The sequence below is a fragment of the Nelumbo lutea genome, chromosome 3 (assembly GCF_056320005.1).
Source record: "Nelumbo lutea isolate HS-2025 chromosome 3, American lotus-T2T, whole genome shotgun sequence".
Lineage (NCBI taxonomy): Eukaryota > Viridiplantae > Streptophyta > Magnoliopsida > Proteales > Nelumbonaceae > Nelumbo > Nelumbo lutea.
The window spans coordinates 95,056,606-95,078,799 of record NC_142686.1 but is presented as its reverse complement, the minus strand read 5'-3'; the positions used below and the strand labels follow the sequence as shown (position 1 = coordinate 95,078,799).

Below are 22,194 nucleotides of genomic sequence, written 5' to 3'. Positions count from 1 at the left end.
GCCTGACCAGTCCCATCCTGATTAAAAACCTTAGACCCCGAACCATCTTGATTAATAATTGGTTATGTCTGACCTGACTATACTAACATGTATAATTATGTGAATAAATAACAACCTAAAACTTGATTTTTGATAATAGAATCGTAATAAAAATGGAAATCAAATAAGCCCCCCACAAGATTTCTCCTTACAATGTCTCACAGTACATTCCTGCCATGTATTGATAACATTTTCCGATGATAACCTCATAAATTGGTGATGTCATCATCAGGAGATATTCCCAATACACAACGGGGATGTGCTGTGACACATTGTGGGAGGCAATCTTGTTGGGGACTGATTTGAACTTATAAAAATGACCGTAAAATAAGAAATCAAGTGGTTTTAATCAGAATTATCTTATATATTATCTATCAAATCTATACTTTTAGAAATAAAATATAATAAGAATTACAAAGGAAAACTAAAAAGCTTTTATGTATTATTAACAAAATAATTGGCTCATGTCTGAATCAGTTCGAAACAAACAAAAACCAGATTGGGACAAAATCATAGAACAACAACCGAGTCAGTTCAGGTCTGTTAGGTGGAACCAACCCGTTGGCAGCATTAAAGTAGAGAGTCCGGATGTGCTCCTCGTATGGTGCATCTCACATCATGTCCTGACCGCACATCAGGAATATCTCCGTACTTGTATTTAATATTCATGAACAATACAGGGTGGGGTATGGCTGTGAGGTCGGTGTGAGACACTCTCGGTGGAAAGCAGATCGGGCTCCTGACTCAAATACCCTGCCTGGCCCAATGCAACTGCAAGCCCATTCATAGGCCGGGCCAGCTCGGGTTAGGCCTTCCAAGGCCCAGTCTATCCTGTGGAGCCGTGGAGGGATTTTCCGTCCGCAGACCGGAACCGAGAGTATAGAGCACAGACTGACAGACAGAAAAGAAGAAGACGAGAACGGAAGGTATGCAACCATGGTGTTGCAGTGCACTCCCTTCATCATCCCCCTCCATTTCCAGATTCATCTCAGATCACCCGTCTCTCTCTATGCTAGAGAAGAGGTGCACCAACATGTCAGACCTCCAAAAGCTCCATGCCCACATCATCAAGACCGGTCTGGCCAAAGACACCATTGCCGCTAGCAGGGTGCTAGCCTTCTCCGCCACCTCCCCGGCCGGTGATATCAACTACGCCTACTCGGTCTTCTCTCAAATTCAAAACCCAAATCTATTCACATGGAACACCATCATCAGAGGCTTCTCCCAGAGCTCCACTCCTCTTCGTGCCATCTCTCTCTTCACTGACATGTTGCAGTCTTCACCTATTGAACCCCAGAGACTCACTTACCCTTCTCTCTTCAAGGCCTATGCCCAACTTGGTCTAGCCCATGATGGAACTCAGCTCCATGGGAGGATTATAAAACTTGGGCTCGAATCTGATCCCTTCATTCGTAACACAATCATCTTCATGTATGCAACGTGCGGTTTCTTAATCGAAGCTTGTCGCCTGTTCGATGTTTCTAACTCGGACGTTGTTGCATGGAATTCCATGATCATGGGTCTAGCTAAATTTGGGGAAATTGATCAGTCTAGAAGGTTGTTCGATAAAATGCCGAAGAGAAGTACAATATCCTGGAATTCCATGATTAGCGGGTATGTAAGGAACGGGAATTTCAAGGAAGCTATGGATCTGTTTGATGAAATGCAGAAGGAAGGTATCAAGCCGAGTGGGTTTACAATTGTAAGCTTGTTAAACGCTTGCTCTGGCCTAGGAGCTCTCGAGCAAGGGGAGTGGCTTCATACTTATATAGAGAAGAATGAGATTGAAACAAATAGTATAGTTTCAACTGCTATTATTGACATGTATTGTAAGTGTGGGTGCGTCGACAAGGCTCTTCAGGTGTTTGAGACCATCTCTGAAAAAGGACTTTCATGTTGGAACTCCATGATATTAGGCCTAGCAATCAACGGTTGTGGGAAGGAAGCAATTCAATTTTTTTCAAGGCTTCAATCTTCTGGTTTGAGACCTGATGATGTCAGCTTTATTGGCGTGCTAACCGCTTGCAGTCATTCAGGCGTGGTAAATGAAGCAAGGAAGTATTTCTCAGCAATGAAAGAAACATATAATATTGAACCCACAGTCAAGCATTACAGTTGCATGGTTGACGCCTTAGGCCGAGCTGGACTTCTTGAAGAGGCAGAAGAATTTATAATTAATATGCCAGAAAACCCAGATGCTATTATATATAGCTCCTTACTTTCAGCTTGTAGGAAACATGGAAACAGTGAAATGGGAAAACGGGCAGCAAGGCAGATAATTGAGTTGGACCCAAGTGAAACTTGCAGCTATATACTTTTGTCAAATGTTTATGCAGCGGCAGGTCAATTTGAGAATGCAATGGATGCAAGGTTGTCCATGAAGGAGAAGCAAATTAAAAAGGAGCCCGGATGCAGTTTGGTTGTAGTGAATGGTGTGGTTCATGAGTTTGTAGTTGGTGGGAGACTGCATCCTCAAGCCAGAGAGATCCATGCCGTGTTGGATGAGCTTAGTTTGATGTCTAAGGAGATAGAACATGTCCAGCATGGTACAATTGATGGAATTAGTTCATGAACGAAGTTTCAGAACAATGTAATATAAAAGAAACACATATTCGAAAAAAAAAATTCTCTTTATTGCCATTTATAACAATGTTCCTGACATTTGTTTTCCAAAACAATGGTAAAACTTGACCATGGTTTTGTATATGTAACTTCATACACATTTAGACAAACAAAACTCTTCCAAATTTGAGTTGCTGTCTCAACACTGCTCGGTGTGCTGTACAAAATTGTTCTATTTTTCCTCTTCATTTAAGCAAGCCTGGTTGTTACATATGAACATGTTGTACAACATCAAAAACCTCTGGCACTGTGAAGTGAATCCATCTAGAAAACTGGTTCCTGTCAAAGTGCAAAATCAAACGGATTCCCATTTCAAAAGAACTTTCTTGAATATATAGATCTTGTCTGCGGAATTAACTGATGGTTGCTCCGACTCGAGATGATACTGAGACAATATTGGCAAAGAATGATGCAGTCAAAATTTTTAAATTCAAGTCTTTCACCTGCTTATTGTAGGGAGTTACAACGGAGAAAACATCCATGCAGAAAATTTGAAGCAATCACGTATCCATTTAAGCAGGCATGGATTCCAAGAAACCACAGAAACATAGACAGAATTTGTTAGTTAAATTAAATGAGAATATACCCTTTGGGGTGGGGGGAGGGGGACTAAAATGGACAAGATTGGTGCAAACCTGTACTTATCCTAATCTTTGCATGTGACACCGTGAAAGATGCTTGATAACTTCACTCCAAACTGCAATAGAGGGTTCTGTAAATGCTGTGTCTACATTTGTAATACAAAACACAAGAAGCTTTATTACCTGGGATATTTCGAAAATCGGGCTCTATTCCATTTCCATTGATGTCCATATGATTTGGTGTCACATACTTCCCAACAGTGACAACCACACCAGATCCATCGTGAAGTTCAAATACAGATTGGATCAAACCCTGCAAGTGGTATTGAGCAAAATAAAAATAGCAAAAGCATATTATGACAGACCTGAAATAGAACGTCTCCTAAATTGATGATTTACTGATTTAGTTGCAGGGCCACTGAGCCGGCTCTCGGGTAGCCTTTTTTCTTTTATTTCTTTATCTTGGTTATCTGAAATTCTCTATGTATTGGAATAGATACAGTTCAAAATCCTAAAGTTGACCAGTTCTTCAGATTTGTCACCTCCAATTAAAGGGGCCCACAGATTGAACTGTTGATACTTGATAGTGTTCTGGTAAGAGTAACATGGTACACGCCTGAGCTGAATTATTTGTTAATTTTGAAGAGGTATGAACTAAGTGTAGCTGAAGTTGAGCCCACATTGTTTATCAGGGCCTGAATCTACACCAGAGTCTCACATCTAGAGTCCAATGAGCACCATGAACCTTAGATCCAGAGTATGACAATTTGTAATGCAAAACACAACCAAAGGCAGAAGTGGTAAAGACTTGTTCGAAACTCTTAAGAAACTATCTAGAATGCATATTCTAACCTTGCCATAAGTTCTCTCACCAACAAGGACGGCTCTGCAGTTATCATGAAGTGCAGTTGCAACCTGAAAAACGGGAATGGATGGGAAAAAGTCCTGTTTAACACATCTAATTCCATTACAAATAAATGGAGAATGGAGCCACTCACAATTTCACTTGCACTAGCAGTTTTGCCATTCACTAATACCTGCATCAGAGATGACAATTAGATAATTATGATTGAAGTGGAGTCTTAGATATCATCTATCATTAAAAATTGTGAATCACATAGCAATAATTTCTACTATTCAAAACTTCTGTGCAGCTATGCCTATAAAACCATCCAATTGCCAGGTTATTTAGGAATGGTTTAAGCATTCAGTCTCACCAAGTGACTACTGCATGCTTATCTAGACACCTAAATTTCCCAGCAAAGATTTGATGTACATCATGGTTTTCCTTGCATGAAAAAATATACAAGAGGTTTTCATACAATGACTGGAGCAGTAACCGAAGGTGAATTTTCTGCTACAATATTTCTTTGGTACTGGGGATCCCTTCCAACAGTATAAATCACCTGCACGTATCATTAAAAGAAGGATATGATAGCTGTATAATCCATGTAATTTCAATATTCACTACATGTCATGCATGGTAATAGGAAACATGGTAGCTAATATTATGAAGTCTAAACCACATGTAAAAAGTCATAAACATGAATATGGAGCTCATTGGTCCAAACTCCAAACTGTCCAAAAATCAGGCCCCACAAGGATTGTCCACAACATAATTTTCAGAATCACCATTCTGAATACCCATAACCATGTGACCAAAAGACTTCTATAGGATGAAACATGGGAGCTGGTGCAGGTTTATTTAAAGAAATTCACATTTGCATTGTTCAGGGGCCATTGCTTGGTGTAATGGTAAAATCTAAGGTTAACAAGCATGAGAACATGGGTTTGAGTCTGAGAGCAGTCACTTTGTGCTGGAAAAAAAAAATGCCAGACATTAAGTCCGTATCCAGTCCACCCCTCCCAAGACCCCAGATGGCTGGGACCAACATTGCATAGTGGCCATAGTTGCATTGCTCATATCATCCAACAAAGACACTACATACCAGCCCACCACAACTAGCCTGACATCTTGCCAACAGAAAGGTGTGCAAGTAATCCACATCACTTTTCTTCAAAGTGCAAGAGATACAATCAATTCAAGATGTGGTATACTTGTACTGTTCAGAACCATAATCATCTTGGTAAAAATAATAAAAAAACTAATACCTAAACAAAGAGGATACAAACATTATAAGAATTTAAAGATGAGTGTGACCCTTGAATCTTTGATAGAGTTGAAATGGCAAATGCAGGAATCATGTAGCTAACCCAATATAAAAAGGGCATGCCAGTGCACAAGGCTCCCACCAATTCAAGATGTGGCATTGCTCATATCATCCAACAAAGACACTACATACCAGCCCACCACAACTAGCCTGACATCTTGCCAACAGAAAGGTGTGCAAGTATATGGCATCCACATCACTTTTCTTCAAAGTGCAAGAGATACAATCAATTCAAGATGTGGTATACTTGTACTGTTCAGAACCATAATCATCTTGATAAAAATAATAAAAAAACTAATACCTAAACAAAGAAGATACAAACATTATAAGAATTTAAAGATGAGTGTGACCCTTGAATCTTTGATAGAGTTGAAATGGCAAAGGCAGGAGTCATGTAGCTAACCCAATATAAAAAGGGCATGCCAGTGCACAAGGCTCCCACCAATGCGGGGTCTGGGGAGGGACAGATGTATGCAGCCTTACCACTGCACGTACAGAGAGGCTGTTTCCAAGATTTGAACCCTGGTCACCCAGGTTGTAATGGAGCAGTCCAACCATTGTGCCAACACCCACCCTCAGCTAACTCCATATAGCAATAATAAAGTTATGTTGAGTTAACCCACATCTAGTAACAGAGCTAATACCACATTTGGGCCATTTGGGCCAGCACTTTGAACCAGAATTTATCATGCCATCTTTATGTGGGCATTATAAAGCTCCTTGCTGATATAGCAGCCTCTATATTTAACACATGAAAACAGTTTGTCATTGCCCCTTCTTCTCAGAGATACCCTAGACAAACAAATACTTGGTTGTTCTCATTTAAGTACTCAAATCAGTTAAGCAACAGTACAAGCCAATAGCAAGAGGCTAACCTGTGCCCATGAATGTGGCTCTATATAAATAATATATTGTCCATGGTACATTGACCCAGAATACCTATAATAAAAATAATAATAATAACAAACAACAACGATGGTAATAATAATAACAAGCAGGACTATTATTATAAAATGCAACTAATAGAACAATCACATCATCTACAAGATCATTCAATCTATTTGATGCATTTGGTCAAAGCATAATCATAGAGTTATACTGCATCTTGAAGGCTCATAGCTCAAAAAGATACATACCGTCTCCCCCTCATTTAGAAAGAGTTTAGCAACTTCAATGCCAGCCTGAGATGAGCAAGTGATAGTATCAAACTCACAAATTTATAAATGTTAATCATTAGCAATAAATGACTGAACGTAAGAATTCAACTGTACTAACTTAAAAAAGCCTTATTCCAATTATATGGAATCAGGTAGAATTAGTAGAGGAAAGGGTGTTAATTGAAACAATGTTTGGGGCAAAGAGAGAGAGAGAGAGAGAGAAGAAGAAGAAGAAGAAGAAGAAGAAATTCAAGGAAAGGGTCAGAGTCAGATCGAAAAACTGAGAAAGAGAAAGAGAGAGACAACACAGCCGAATGGTGGGTGTGACAACTTGTGTCAGTCAACACCCTAAAAGAAATATTTATATTAAGCTGTAAAAGGACAGATCTGCCCTTAATATACATGAGAGATATACAAAAAATAAAAATAAAAGTACAAAAATAGCCCTACGGCTAGATTTAACTATCTCTACACTCCCCCTCAAACTGATGCCTAGGAATAAGCATTAATTTGTCCATGAGAAATAGATGTCGAGCCCATGTCATTGCTTTAGTTAAAAAGTCTGCCAGTTGGAGCCTGGAGGAGACATGAGGAAGAGATATTGTACCCTCAAGAAGGAGATTGCGAATGAAGTGGCAATCAACTTCTATGTGTTTGGTGTGCTCATGGAAGACGGGGTTGGATGCAATTTTGATTGCACTGATGTTGTCTGCATAAAGAGGAACAGACAATGGTGGCTCACTTAATATTTCAAATAGAAGAGTCCGAAGCCACATGATCTCACTACACACGGAAGACATAGCCCTGTATTCAGCTTCAATGGAAGATTTGGACATAATAGCTTGTTTCTTGCACTTCCATGAGATAAGGGAGTTGCCTAGGAAGACAAACCAGCTAGTTGTGGACCGTCGGGTGTCAGGGCATCCAGCCCAATCAGCATTTGCATAGGCCATAAGATGAATGGGAGATGATGAGGAAAAGAATATCCCATGTGACAGTGTGCCCCGTACATATCTTATAATACGATGAACTGCAGATAAATGTGGTTGTCTCGGAGAAGACACAAACTGACTTGCTATCTGAACTGCATAAGATATGTCCAGTCGAGTGGTGAGATAGATTAAACTGCCCACTAGCTAACGATAAAGGGTAGGATCTTCAAGGGGAGACCCATCATCTTTGTTGAGTTTCAAATTCAGTTCTAGTGGAATGTCCACAATCTTAGAATCACTAAGATTTGCCAGCTTAACCAGATCAGCTGCATGCTTCTGTTGATTAACAAAGTAGCCTCGAGAATTTCTACTCACTTCAAGGCCCAAGAAATATGTCAACGGCCCCAAGTCCTTCATCTTGAAGGATTCACTGAGTAACTGTTGTAGCCTAAAAATTCCTTCTATGTCATCCCATGTAATAAGTATATCATCAACATAAAGGAGTAATATCGTTACTCCTTGCTTCTCAAACCAGGCCCTAGGAGCTTGCTTTAGGCCATAAAGTGACTTCTTCAAGTGACAAACAAGTTGCGGATCTGTACAACATCCCAGAGGAGGCTTCAAGTAAACTCTCTTTTAATTCCCCATGGAGAAAAGCATTCATGACATCCATCTGATGAATTGTCCACTATTTGATTGCAAGCACAGCCATCAAAAGTCGTACAGTGGTCATCTTAACTACAGAAGCAAAAGTCTCCTCATAGTCTATCCCATATTCCTGTTTTTAACCCTGTGCTACAAGCCTAGCTTTGTATCTATCTAGACTTCCATCAAATTTTAGTTTCACAGAATAAACCCATCGGCTTCCTATGAGAGATGTCTCGGGTGGAGCTTTGACTAAGTCTCATGTGTCATTTTCTAGAAGAGCTTGAATCTCATAATCCATTGCAACTTTCCAATGTAGTTTTGCTACAGCATGCTGATAAGATCTGGGAATGTTTGTGGTAGATAAAATGGCAGAAAAGGAGCTATGGTTTGGTGAATAACCATAACGGTTAGGTGGACGAGAAATTCTAGAGGAACGACATAAAGTAGGAGCAATAGGTTCAGAGGGAAAGTCTTGAGCACTTACTGAGGCAGTTGGAGTGGCCGGATCAGCAAATGGAGGCGGAGCAGAGGGGGGGATGGAGACTGAAGAAGGTTGTTGCTTCCTGAAGTAGGTCTGAAGTTGTTGTAGAGGTGACAATGGAGTATCCGATGTACCTGTAGAATCAGAAGAAACAGAAGGAGCTGAAAACTTCACAATATGTTCAAATAATGACACATTTTCAAGAAAAACTACATTATGAGAAATTCGAAGACGACGAACCAAAGAGTCATAGCAAAGATATCCTTTATGTTCAGAGCTATACCCCATAAAGGCGCACAAAGCTACTTGTGTAGTTAACTTTGTGCGTTCATGGGGTGGAAGGTGGACAAAACAAGCACATCTGAATAGTCTGAGCATGGATAGGTCTAGGGATTTGTGGAAGAGGGATTGAAAATGAGAGGAATTGTTCAAAACTAATGACGGAAGACGATTTATGAGATACACAGCAATGCTGGCCGCCTCCACCCAAAACCAAGTGGGTACGTGGGAATCATGTAAAAGGGTTCTAACTACACTCAAGATATGCCCATTTTTCCTTTCTGCAACCCCGTTTTGTTGTGGGGGTGCCTGGACAAGACTTTTGGGTTTGAATTCCATGTTGTTTTAAATAGTTTTGGAAATCTCCATCAATATACTCTCCCCCTGAATCCGATCGTAGCACACAAATTCGGGCATCAAACTGAGTAGCAACATAGGTGTGAAAGTGTTGAAATACAGAGTACACTTCAGATTTCTTTTGAAGAAAATAGGCCCAAGTGAAACGAGTGCAATCATCAATAAAGGTTACAAAATATTTAAAACCCATCCGCGAGACAACTGGAGACGACCAAACATCACTATGTATTAAATAAAAAGAGACTGTTGCAAGTTCAAAATGAGAAGGAAAAGGCAAAATATGACTCCTACATAAGCCACAGGTAATGCAGTCTTTATTTACATTTTTAAGAGAAACATTAGAAATAGGTAAACTACCAGAGGAAAACAACTTATCAAATTTCTTAGAGAAAGGACGGCCTAGTTGTTTATGCCACAACTGCCAATCTTTACTACAATTAACGGATTCAAAACTAGAAGTAGTAGAAATCAAACATGAAGTAGAAGCAGGCACAATTTTATTCTTCTCAAATTCCAGAGCAAAGAGTCTTCCTAGTCTACGTCCCTTCCCCTTCACCTCCCCAGTTTGCCTGTCCTGTATCAAACAACCATCAAAAGTAAATGAGACATTGTTACCTTCCTCTACAAGTTGGCCAACATAAATTAAATTAGTGGTAAGCTTAAGTACAAATAGGGTTTTGGACAAAAGAAACGGAGATGACTTAGAAGTAATAAATATAAATCATCACATCCAAGTATATCTAATTTCTCACCATTAGCAGTAACACGTGTTTATTGGGGAGATGGGGTTTAGGACACTTACCAAGAGTGGCCCCTGTCATATGGTTAGAGGTTCCTAAGTCAATGTACCATAGATGGTTCGGTGAGCGACAGTAGGTAGGAGACTTACCAAACAGGCCCATAGCAGAGAAGGCTGAAGAGATAACAGAGGACATGAGCTGTCGAATTCGTTCTTCAGACATGCTACCTGAGGTGTCATTCTGCCCAGTCACAAAAGTAATGGAGGATGTTACATCTGATCCATCTACACTTGTCTAATAAGCCTTGTAGCTTCCTTTCTTCTGATTTGATCCACTACTTTTCTGAGGCCGAGTGGGGCATTCAATGATAATATGGCCAACCTGCTTACAGTAGGTGCGTGTATTCTTTTTCTTGCAGTGAGAAACATGTCCGAACTCCTTACATTCATAGCACTGTATTTTAGAGAAGTCCTTCCTTTTCAGTTTTGTTGCTAGAAAGACTGTATCAATGTTAGAAACCTTCCATCCAGAGTAGTCTGTGTGGAAACTCTGGTTTCGGCCCTCAGAATTTCACCAAGAATAGTATCCAAGTCAATAAGTGTTCCTCAACTCAGGATATTAGATCTAACAACTTCGAATTCAGGTCTGAAATGCATTAGGAAGTGCATAATCTTTCTTCTATCGAAATGTTCCTTCATATACTTCACACAACATTCTGAATGATCATTCCCCATGTGAACAAGCTCATATTCGGTCCAAAGTTTAATAAACCCAGCATAATACTCTTGGACCTTTCTTTCTCCTTGATAATAGGAGAAGATGTCAACCTCTATCTGATACTGTCTTGAGGTGTTGGATTGCTGATATACTCTTTCGAGATACTCATACATCTCACAGGCAATCATGTATCCTCTCATAGGAATTGCAATGTCAGTTCCAACAGATCCTAAGATCCAAGATGCAATTTTCGCATTATCAATTCTCCATTGATTAAGGCCCTTGATGTCCGAATCATCAGGTTTAACTACTGATCCATCCAAATATCCCCAGAGACCTTTCGCCTCGACATGAAATTGGAAATTGAATTTCCAAAGTGCATAATTTGTACTATTAAATTTGATGGGGAGAACTTCCATTCTTTCTGATGCCATTGAATCACAAGAGCAAGAAAAACCACAGAGAGAAGTGTTCAAAACAGTAGAATAATGAAGTACCTTTCAGTCAATGTCCAGAAAAGGAAACTATAAGGGTCTGCCGAACTCTGAAGTGGCTCAAAACCCTTCTAGATCAAATCCAATTCAAACCAAACCAATTGGGAACAGTAGATCTGCCCTGGGCGACACTAGATCTAAAGTTTCAGCCTGATCCGATGCTTCTAGAGGGAGATCCAATCCGAAAGAGAAATCTGGTGGCACAGCAGTCCAGGAATAGTCTGTCAAGTTCTGATTAAAAGCAGCTTCAAAAATCGGATTTAAGAACACTCAAGAGCCTCCCAATTACTGTTAGGGAGTACTCTAGATAACTGATAAGAAAGAGGTGAGGAAGTAGTCACTCGTAGATCAGATCATGACCTGCTCTGATACCATGTCAAAGTCAGATCGAAAAATTGAGAAAGTGAAAGAGAGAGAGGCAACACAGCCGAATGGTGGGTGTGACAACTTGTGTTAGTCAACACCCTAAAAGAAATATTTATATTAAGTTGTAAAAGGACAGATCTGCCCTTAATATACATGAGAGATATAATACAAAGAGCGATATACAGAAAAGAAAAGTACAAAAATAGCCCTACGGCTAGATTTCACTGTCTCTACAAAGGAAAATGCAAAGGATACAAAATCTCCTAGAGTTTCAAAAATTATCATAGAGAAGGGTGAGGTGTAACAGGTGTCTAGCATGTTCTATTCTTAACTCTTGTCCAACATTAGTAATTTCAGTCCATTATCCCTATTCAGTTTTACAATCAACAAAGTTATAAAAAGTGTTAGCATTTTAGGGGAATATTAAGGAAGGCCTTAAGGAAACAGGGAATAGATTTAGTGTTGAAAGTGCCATATTACATACTCAGCATTCAATAAACATTTCTATATAACAAGTTACATAAGATTATGAACTAAAATAGGAAATACAACATCAGAATGGCAACTGTTAGTTTTGTTTTTAATAAATGCACCACAAAGAAATCAAATACTTACAGATAAGTTCCCCCATTCTCCCTGTCTCCCAGGAAGAGAAAAAGACAATTGTAATTAGGAGGGAGGGAGGGAGGAGGGGGAGAGAAAGAGAGAGGGGTTTAAAGAAACAGAGCACCAAGAAGCTGCCATAGTGCCATTGTAAAACAGCATTTCTGCTTGTTAAATTCTCAAGGAAGAATATGGCCAATAGGTAGAAAAGTTGAAAAACTAATTATTTCGTATCATTAACATGTCTTCTGTCTAGGAATATATCAACGAGCCATTTAGTTTACATTAAAGAAATCTGAAAAGTCTCAATATGTATACAAGGAGAAAAGAGTACATCCAATGCCCTAATCATTAAGGAAAAACAAATAGACTGAACGAAATCATTTATGGTTAGGATTTAAAATAAAACCTTTCTATAGATGGACATTATTGATCCGTTGAAGTTTGTTTGGAAAAAAAAAATCTATGGAAAACATAAAAGATTGAGATAGCAAACAAACCTGTACGAGTCCACCAAGATTATCTCTAAGATCCAGAACAAAATATGAGGCACCAAGGTCCTGAAGACGTTTCATTGCTGCAAGAGCCATTTACTCATTTAGTTTCAGCACAAACTTAAACTACATAGTGCAAATATGAATTCAAAAGACCTATAAATGAAACCAAAATATAGCAAGGTCAAAAAACATATAAGAAAAAATAAATAAATAAATTTGAAGAAAAAGAACCTCCCCATGCCTGTCAGCCCAAGATTTTACCATTACACCAAGCAATGTCCCCTACTAGGAGTCAAAAGATTCCAAATGTGTAGTATATACACTCAACCTTCAAATGGCTCTAATTCTTCTTTCCAAAAAAAAAAAAGCAAAGATAGATCTTTTGGATGTTAGGTGCTATCTTATCAAATATCCAGATTGTTTATTCAATGAAATTTTTCTTTTACTTACCCAAAAAAAAAGAAAATGCAAAGATAGCTCGCCTGCATATTTACAAGAGATGGGACTCAAAAGTGCCTCATTTAAGATCAACTACAACTACTGTTATAAGACTGGCAACTAATGAAGAAATCCATATCCCATTGGGCTCTAATGGTGAAGATAGACAGACAGACATGAGAGATTGCAGATGTCAGCATCTACAAGGTGGTGGTCAAACAAAATTTTAGTATTCCTTTCTTGTCTTTATGATAGTTCTAGTTCCAAAACCAGAGCATGAAAGGAATGGAAGACAATATATCATAATACATACCATTTTGCATCTGAAGTTTAAAACATTCAACCTATAAATTTCCTATAAAATTTTCACTACTAAACTAGTGCAACTCTTAAGATTCAGTTGTAGATAATAACAAATTAGCAACTTGATATACCAATAACCAAATCCTTTTTTGCCAAAGCATTAAATTCTTTCAGGCGTATATATCCAACAGAAGCAGTTCCATTCTCCATTTGCTCAAGCCGATAAAATACTGGGGTTCGAGCAGTAAGTTGTCTTTGGACTTCAAAAAATTGGATAGGTCCACAATTGCCATGTTTAACCTACAAGCATCAATATTTTGCAATGGAAAATTAAGGAAAAGCAATTTAAGGACAAAAACACAAAGAAAAAGAAAGAAAGTTAATGCTTGCATATGATTGGTTCCAATATCACAACCTCAATAGTCACAAATGTTTCATTAGGACCTTGTAGCATGGATGACACTTCAAAAGCTGATTTCCCTCTAACATCCACTCCATTAACAGATAAGACTTCATCACCCTACTAAGTCAACATAGAAAGCAAACAAATCAATCAAAATCATCATTCAACAATTGTACTAATGGAGTAACAGACAAACATCCAAAAGGTAAACAAGAACAGCATAGATAGTTATGCCCAGTAAAAATCATAAACAACTTTAAAATGAAAAAATAATAATAATGATTCAAATCAAAGATTGAAGTCTCCACCACTACGACATGTGGGTCTTGTATGTAAATCTTCAATTTAAAAGTGAATAAGGATAAGCAGTAATTGACCAACATGTAAAACATAGTACAACATCCTTGTCCCAATTCAACTTAAATTCAAAATGCCTAATGAAATGGACTTGATTTATCCATGTGCTCAAAATTTGTATCCTTCTAATAACAAACTGGAAAACCATTCAAGAAAACAATATATAGTAGATTAATCCACCCAGAAAGAGTGTTCCTGTGATTTATCTAAAAAAGGAGTGTTCCTGCAAATGAATATGTTGAATAAGAAAGGCATAACTTCAACATAACACATATCATCTATGTAACCAGAATTTAATAAATACTATTTGTGACTTAAAGGTAACCTTTAGATGGCAATACAGTACCCCTGGAAATCACATTAAGGTCAAACCAGTAAGAAAATAAGATAAGCATCGCCTTCCCAAGAATTTGTATATGGACTACATGTGCATGCAATAACAAGAAACTAAACAGCATAATGGAAAAATAACAATGTGATAGATGATAAGAGAATATACAAATAAACTATGTAAATTTATTAGTTATAAACAAAAACAGCCAATACTCAGGAGTGATATATTACAAACAACTTGTGAGCCATGAGTTGTCCAAAAATTAATGGTAAAAACCACAAACAGATAAGCTTTTGTTTACTATTTACCTGTCTCACACCAGCAGCATGAGCAGGACCATCTAAAATGATACCTAGTACCTTCAATTTAGTACTTCCATTGTCATCTGGAACTTCCCGAAGATTTACCCCAATGCCAGTCACATCATATTTAGCCATCTTGGAGAACTATCACCAACCATTGAAATAACATACGACATAGAGTAAGAACAGTTCTTATATGGAGAGACTACAGATTTATACCAATTATCTAAAGTCAGATGCAAAGTACTTAGGCCATGTTTGGGAGTGCTTAAAAAATATGTGCTTATTTGGGCGGGGACCACCCCATTAAGCACTTATTGGTGTTTGGAAATAAGCCCAAAATAAGTGCTTATTTTAAAAATAAGGACTTATTCATTTTTTTCTCCCATAATTGTCCCCAGTAAATTTTTAGAATACCAATTTTACTCTTTTATAAAAGCACTTTTACAAAGGCCCTTTTATAAAAATAATTTTAGGAAAGGTACTTTAACAAAATAAAGTACTTTTACGAAAGCACTTTTATAAAAGTACTTTCACAAAGCACTTTTAGGAAAGTACTTTTATGAAAGCACTTTTAGGAAAGTACTTTTACATGAAGCACTTTTATAAAAGTACTTTTACAAAGCACTTCTACAAATGTACTTTTATAAAAGCATAAAAGTACTTTGACAAAAGCACTTTTGCGAAAATACTTCTATAAAAGCACTTTTATGAAAGCACATTTACAAAAGCACTTTTACGAAAACACTTTTAAAAAGCACTTTTACAAAATCACTTTTATAAAAGTATTTTTACGGAAGTACTTTTATAAAAGCACTTTTATAAAAGTAATTTTATAAAAGCACTTCTATCAAAGTACTTTTATTCGTTCACTTTGGATTGGGTATTTTGAAAATTTGAAAGAAAATGAAGGACAAAAGAGTCACAATTGCTTATTTAAGTGCTTACTGGAGAAAAAGACCACCAAACACCCAATATGAAATAATTGAAAAAGCTGGGTGCCAAATGCAAATAAGTGCTTATTCGTATAAGCACTTGTTTTTAACATAAGCCCTCCCAAGCATGGCCTTAAAGGACTAACTACAAGTATGATATATCATACAATTAATGCATTATAGATAGTCAAAAACTGGTTAGGCTAAGTCAACTATAAGAGAAAAAACACACATACATACACAGAGTAACACAAAGGAACAAGGTTTCAAGTCTAAATTAGTAATCAGGAATGTAAGATGGGATGTATGCATGATGATAAGGACAACATTAAAAGTAGCAGAAAACAAAATCCACATTTTTCCTTTTTTTCTTTTTTTTATTTTTGGGGAGGTGGGGGGCATAGAACAATCTTCTTATATAAGAAAAGAGAAAGGGGAGGGAAAATTTTGATTTTTCTACAGAGAGAGTTTTGAAACACGCAGCTCTAAAATTCCAATTAAGCCAAGACTTTCTTCTTGATATGGATGGCACTTCAAGACAAAATTCCCACCATCAAACACCCAATATGAAGAGATAGAGACATACAAAATGAATACTCCCTCTGACATGCAGGTGAAGAATCAGTTGCCCACCTGTTTTTTTTTTATAAGTAATAAAGTAATTTATTAAGAATAATTAAGATGAGCCAACATAAGGTACATGATACAGTACCCACAGAGAGGCGTGAGATGCTGCCTCAAAACAAAGCAAAATTACAACTGATCCCAGAATAGGTGTTGCCCACCTATTGCTATTGGTCCCATACTTGTATAATATTTAGTACCATTTCGTCAAGCCCTTTGAGAAAGAATGAGTAGACCCTCTAGATATAAAGACCTTAATCCAAGATTGGTCATCAAAGGGTTTTGCAAGAGAAGCACAGCCCTTTAGAACCATACTTCATTTCTCAAATGCCAGTCCTTATGGAAGGAATAAAGCATCATGATTTTTTTAGCACAACAGTTGCCTAGAGAGGATCATTGGGAAAGTTGAAATGATTATCTTTTTTCTGGTCTTCTACTTTTGACAGATTTTGAATATCCATCTTTTTACTCATCTTTGTAATGAATGGCATGAAACTATATACCAGTCTTTGGCTGATATATAAGAAAGTATATTGTGTTATTAATCAGAAAATGTAAACCATGTCTGATTGTATTGTATTGCATCTCATTGTACATTTTGGTGTTGTTTATAGGGAAAATTTCTTAAGTTACCCTTACATTGAGCTAATTGACTAACTCTACCCTTACTGTTTACATATTGTCTTAGAGTATCCTTAAGTTTTCTGACAATTGTCTAAAACCTCCCCTGCCGTAAATTTTCCATCATACTCCACCGCATGTGACAGCACGTGACCAATATCTTTTTGAAAATTCAGAAAATAACCTTCTACCTCTGTTCAGATGATTGTCTTCCATGTAACTCCTTCCGCCAGTGGAAGGGGTTCATCGATGCACACCAGCTCTTCAGTGCTGAATCGAAGTCAAAGTTGGGAAGTTAACTGGGGTGATCAAACTTGAAAAACAATTTTCAAGTGCTGACAACCACAGGGTCACCAAAACTACATACCAATCTCTGGCTGATATATAAGAAAGTATATTTTGCTATTAATCAAAAAATGCAAACCATATCTGCTTGTATTGTATTATATCTCATTGTACATATTGGTGTTGTTTATACTGCACATGCCACATGGTACCTTTGGTCCTTATTGATATGTTATCAATGCAGTTAGGCGATGACTGGTCATTTTGGATTCTCTAGATGATGCAATGACTAGTCAGCAATGGTACCCAGATAGTTGTACAGGAGTGTTATGTTTTGTCAGACAGTTTAATTTTGGGGGGTGAATTTCCATTTCCGTTAACTGAACTATGTCCTTGCTATATCTGGGAACCATGGAAAATCAGAGTCATCACAGTGCACAGTTGTTTGTTAAGAATTTCCATCAGAGCTGATGTGCACGTGTCAATTACAGAAAAAATATATAGGAAAACCTTTACTTCTTCATTTTATCACCAATTCCATGGACAATTTCATACTTGTCATTGTGTTATTCAATAAGATGACAACAATGGCACAATTTACTTTGACCATCAGAAAGTAACTACTATGCCAAGAAACCATAACCTCTTATATATACCAGGCTTGGGCCACAGAAAAGGGAGTGAAGCAATTGCTATGGAAAACACACACTAAGCTACAATTAAATATTTCTGTGTGGCTTTAATACATGGCTTCTTGAGCTCAACATTTTTTTCTAGAAATCAGCAATAATACAGGGGTGTTGTGTTGTGTCAATTTAACTTTTTAGGGTGAATTTCCATGTTGGAAACCTTGTCAAAGCTATGGCCTTTCTATATCTGTGAATCATGGCAAATCAGAGTCAGCACAGCTGTTTGTTAAAATTTCAATCACAGCTGATGTGCTCTTGCCAATTATAGAAAATATATAGGCAAACATTTACTTCATCATATCCCCAATTAGGGATGCAAACGGATCAGATCGGATTCGAATCAGGGTATATCTGAATCTGATCCGATCCGAAGATTGGATCGGATCTGATAGGCCTCTATATTTGAAGTATTTTTTTAATTATCTTCATCATATATATACATGTTTTTTATAAAAATAAATAAATAATATAACAAATTTATAAAAATACAATATAAATAAATAACATATATATGTATTACATATATTTATATTTGTAAATATATAACATATATTGGACCGGATCTTCTTGGATCAGATAGGGGTGATCCGAATCCAATCCGATTTCTGTTCGGACCCTATCATCCAATCCGAAGATCGGAGCAGGGGTGATCCAAATCCGACCAAATAGGATCGGATCATGATCCGATCCATTTGCACCCCTATCCCCAATTCCACGGGTAATATCCTACTTATCATTGTGTCATTGAATAAGATGACAACAATGGCACAGTTCACTTTGATCATCAGAAACTAGCTACTATGCCAAGAAGTTGTAACCTCTTACATACATCAGACTCGGGCCACAGCAAAGGAACAGGACAATTGTTATGGAAAACAAACACTATTTCCTCCTCACTTTCCTTCTCCATCTCTCTTTCCCTCCACAATCCCCCAGACCTGCGCTCTAGTTTAGAGTTTTTCCTCCCTGATCTTGATAACCATTATTAATTATCCACTTCTGTGTATTGGAATAATGACAAGGTTCAAAACTGAGCTATCTGCACAAGCTGACCATTGGAAACCCCAAACTTAACTGATATGATCCAGCTTTTATGTTTTAAGTTGCCACATGGGCTGAATATACAAGGGGTCTATTCTTAAGTTAGATTTGATCAGCCTTGGTGCTCCAGGTCTCAAAGAACTAAACAAAACCAACAATATTAAATTCATGAACTTTTCTCTCAAATACCAAGTCTAGAGATTTCTTCTCCAGCACACCAGACAACTTTTATCCCAAGAAAGATAACTGAAAACCCAAATTCCTTTACAATACCATGTGTTCTTTAGCTATGAGGACTTTTAGGCTTCAAAACAAAATATGAAGGTCACACTGCATTCTAGCCAAAACCCAGTTTACTCCCCATTAAGTGGGGGAAGGGAATAAACAGAAAAAATAAATAAATAAATAAATAAAGGGCTCCTGATGCTTGGGAAACCTTAATGTCTCCTTGGTCATGCATGATGGCGGAAGCAGAATCATCTATTTTGTTTTCTGATACTATAATAAAACCAATTAAGGTAAGGGATTATTTAAAGTAATTATTTTTTTTGATGAATTATTTAAAGTAATTCTTCCAACAAATATAAAATGCATTTGTCCTTCCATGATATAGTATATTCTACCACACTAAGGGATAAATATAGGGCATGTTAATATACATAAAGTTGTAAGAAATTGTGCTTTCTATATGCTATAACTTGAGGAGAACCACAAAAACTGCAACAAAAAGAGTTGCTAATACTAAAATTAAAGAACTTGTCCTCACATATTGAATAATTTGAGGATATACAAAAAGGAAAAAATACAATAAAAAAGGTAATACTACTAAAAAAGAAAAAAACCCATTTCAAGGTAGGATTCAGAGTTCAGAAGTAATATCTTATATTAGTTCATTAATGCCAGCAGTCCTTTCACCATAATAGTATTTCTTGGAAAAGATCACCAATATAAGCAAAAAGGTAAAAGCAAACATCTACAAACAAATATATCTACACTTGCCAAGTCTCATACCGTAAACGGTTACTCACCTATGAGGAACAAATTGCCGTGTCTGAGTGTCTCTCAAATAAATCAAATAGGAAAGAATTACCTCTGAAGGAGAAAGAAACCGTGTATAAGGGTCACCCAAGCTAGCCAACATCCGCCGGATGATGTCATGAGCTTTAGACCTTGTTTGAATAGAGCTACCGATTATGTCTTTCTTCTTTTGCTGGAATTTGAAAAAAAAAAATGGGCTAAATATTAAGAGTTACTCCATCTTTGGATAAACAATGATGCCCAGGATATAACATCAGACAACTACTGCTGAACAATTCAATGAAACCCAGAAAAAACAATTTATGGAGTATCCTATTCGAAACAAAAAAGAAAGAAAAACAAAGGTTTGGTAATGCCATACCATCCATATATCGGGGGACCACTGACGGCGCCCGGTGTTAAGGTAGCTATCATTGACGATCTCCCAAGCTTCTTCTACAATTGCTTCATTGGTAACGAATTCTGGAGCGGGTTCTGGTGTTTGTTCCTCCGCTTCTTCTTCTTCATGGCAAAGCTCGGAAGGAGGAGAAGGAGGGGGTGGAATTTGAAGGGATGGGGACTGTGCAGCAATGGCAATGGAAGAGGGAGACGAAACGATGAACCCAAAAGAGAGAGCTGCCGTAAATGCACGCAGTAGAAGTTTCTGAGGCCATTTTGGATGGTTACCGTTATTGGGTTCGGCGTTGAAGCTAATAATCGGCGAGGAGAAATAATGGGGATTGGCTGCTTTTCTAGTCAGTGGCGTTGCTCCCACTGCAATTGAGCTGCTGCAGGAAAACAAGGCCCTCATCCTCTATCATCTGCTATTGGCGCGAAGCCACGAATGGTGGATCGGTATCAGTGCATAAATAGTTAAACACACAGCTCGGAGTTCGCCAATTCGGGTTTCTGACTCGTCTCGGCAAGCCCAGTACTGGAGTCAACTCGGAAGTCACGGAGTTGACTTGGGAATCATGTTACAAAATTTTACTCAAAGGAGCCAGGGGCCCAGGGTACATAATAAAACCCCTGTATTTTGAGGGCTTTACATTTACCTCCCTGTGTTATTCTTAACATAGCCCCTATACTGACCTCTTTCCAAATATGAATTAGGGGAAAATTCCTCATTAGTATCTTGTACTTTGGCTCAAGTGATAATTTGGTCCTTCGAATTTTAAAATGTGACAATTCAGTATCCGAACTTTTAGAATGCGACAATCTAGTACCTATCGTTAACCATCCGTTAGGTGGCATGTGAAAAGACACAAAATCAAAGCAGAACCAACCGTCAAATTTTTCATCCCTGCTATACACTTTTGTCTTTCTCCTCCTCTGAATATTCCATCATCTTTGGACCAAAACCAAAGCAATTTCTGGGAGAAAAGTTTTCCTTTAATTACTATAATTATTTTATCCAAAAAAATGGGAAAAAAAAAGTCTTTAGCCACCATCACTGCTCTCTCTCTCTCTCTCTCTCTCAAATATCAAGACAAAGCTTCCATTTCTTCTCCTCTCTTTTACCTATAGGAATAAAATATTATTATGTTAAGTTAAAAAATAAAAAATAAGTTGTATAAAACTTGGAATTTCTTGTTCTTAGCAAAGGCAAAGTCATTGCAAGTGTTTGTGACATAAAGCTTAAGCTCTATTTCAGAGAGCTTGGGCTCTTTTGCAAGGGCTTTGGTGTTTGATTCATAGTGTTTTTTGGTTGATTCATAGTGTTTTTTGGTTGATTCGTAGTGTTTTTTAAGCATTTGTAAACGGTTTAGACTTAGAACATTCATAGCCTCATAGGTTATGTGAAATTAGCTTATGTAGTATACATCATTTTCATGTTTCTTGTAATTGAAATGGCATTTTTTTCCTTCTTTACTTACGTGGTAAAATATGCAAATTCAAGAGCATGGTCATTTCTTGATAAATTGAAAATGATACCAAACAAGGCCTTGATTGTATATAGGATATTAACTCATATCTTTACTTGCATATGCACAGGCCCTTACACCAGTATCCAGTATTATGTATTCAACCTTTGAGCCAATCTATTGGTGTTGAGCCAGTAGTTAAGGCATTCTCCTATTGACAGACCAAGTGAGGGTTCAAATTGTGAAAAGGCAAGCTCTGTACATTGTGTGTTAGTATAGTATGCCTTGTATGCATA

General features: G+C 37.5%; 2 protein-coding genes across 10 annotated transcripts; one reads left to right on the top strand and one right to left on the bottom strand.

Annotated features, from left to right (window-relative positions):
* The first annotated feature begins 826 nt into the window (after positions 1 to 826).
* Positions 827 to 2,804, top strand: LOC148866989 (Pentatricopeptide repeat (PPR-like) superfamily protein). Its single transcript, XM_088981232.1, has one exon. The coding sequence runs from the start codon at positions 968 to 970 to the stop codon at positions 2,609 to 2,611; it is 1,644 nt and encodes a 547-aa protein (XP_088837358.1). The 5' UTR covers positions 827 to 967; the 3' UTR covers positions 2,612 to 2,804.
* On the bottom strand, positions 2,649 to 20,903 carry LOC148866988 (Peptidase S41 family protein). 9 transcript variants are annotated; one of them, XR_016110819.1, is made up of 16 exons: positions 20,416 to 20,903; positions 20,107 to 20,226; positions 14,828 to 14,965; positions 13,841 to 13,945; positions 13,557 to 13,725; positions 12,688 to 12,764; positions 9,742 to 9,841; positions 8,635 to 8,765; positions 6,550 to 6,594; positions 4,565 to 4,648; positions 4,241 to 4,279; positions 4,095 to 4,157; positions 3,426 to 3,555; positions 3,298 to 3,358; positions 3,105 to 3,183; positions 2,649 to 2,940 (listed from the first exon to the last, which is right to left on the bottom strand). XR_016110819.1 is itself a non-coding variant. In XM_088981225.1 (15 exons), the coding sequence occupies exons 1-14, from the start codon at positions 20,842 to 20,844 to the stop codon at positions 3,303 to 3,305; spliced, it is 1,686 nt and encodes a 561-aa protein (XP_088837351.1). In that variant the 5' UTR covers positions 20,845 to 20,903; the 3' UTR covers positions 2,649 to 3,104; positions 3,297 to 3,302. The 9 variants fall into 9 exon arrangements, 7 of the variants coding, with proteins under 7 accessions (XP_088837351.1, XP_088837352.1, XP_088837353.1 ...); XM_088981225.1 differs by lacking the exon at positions 3,105 to 3,183 and having other exon boundaries at positions 2,649 to 3,104; positions 3,297 to 3,358; XM_088981226.1 differs by lacking the exon at positions 3,105 to 3,183 and having other exon boundaries at positions 2,649 to 3,046; positions 3,297 to 3,358.
* Positions 20,904 to 22,194: the final 1,291 nt, after the last annotated feature.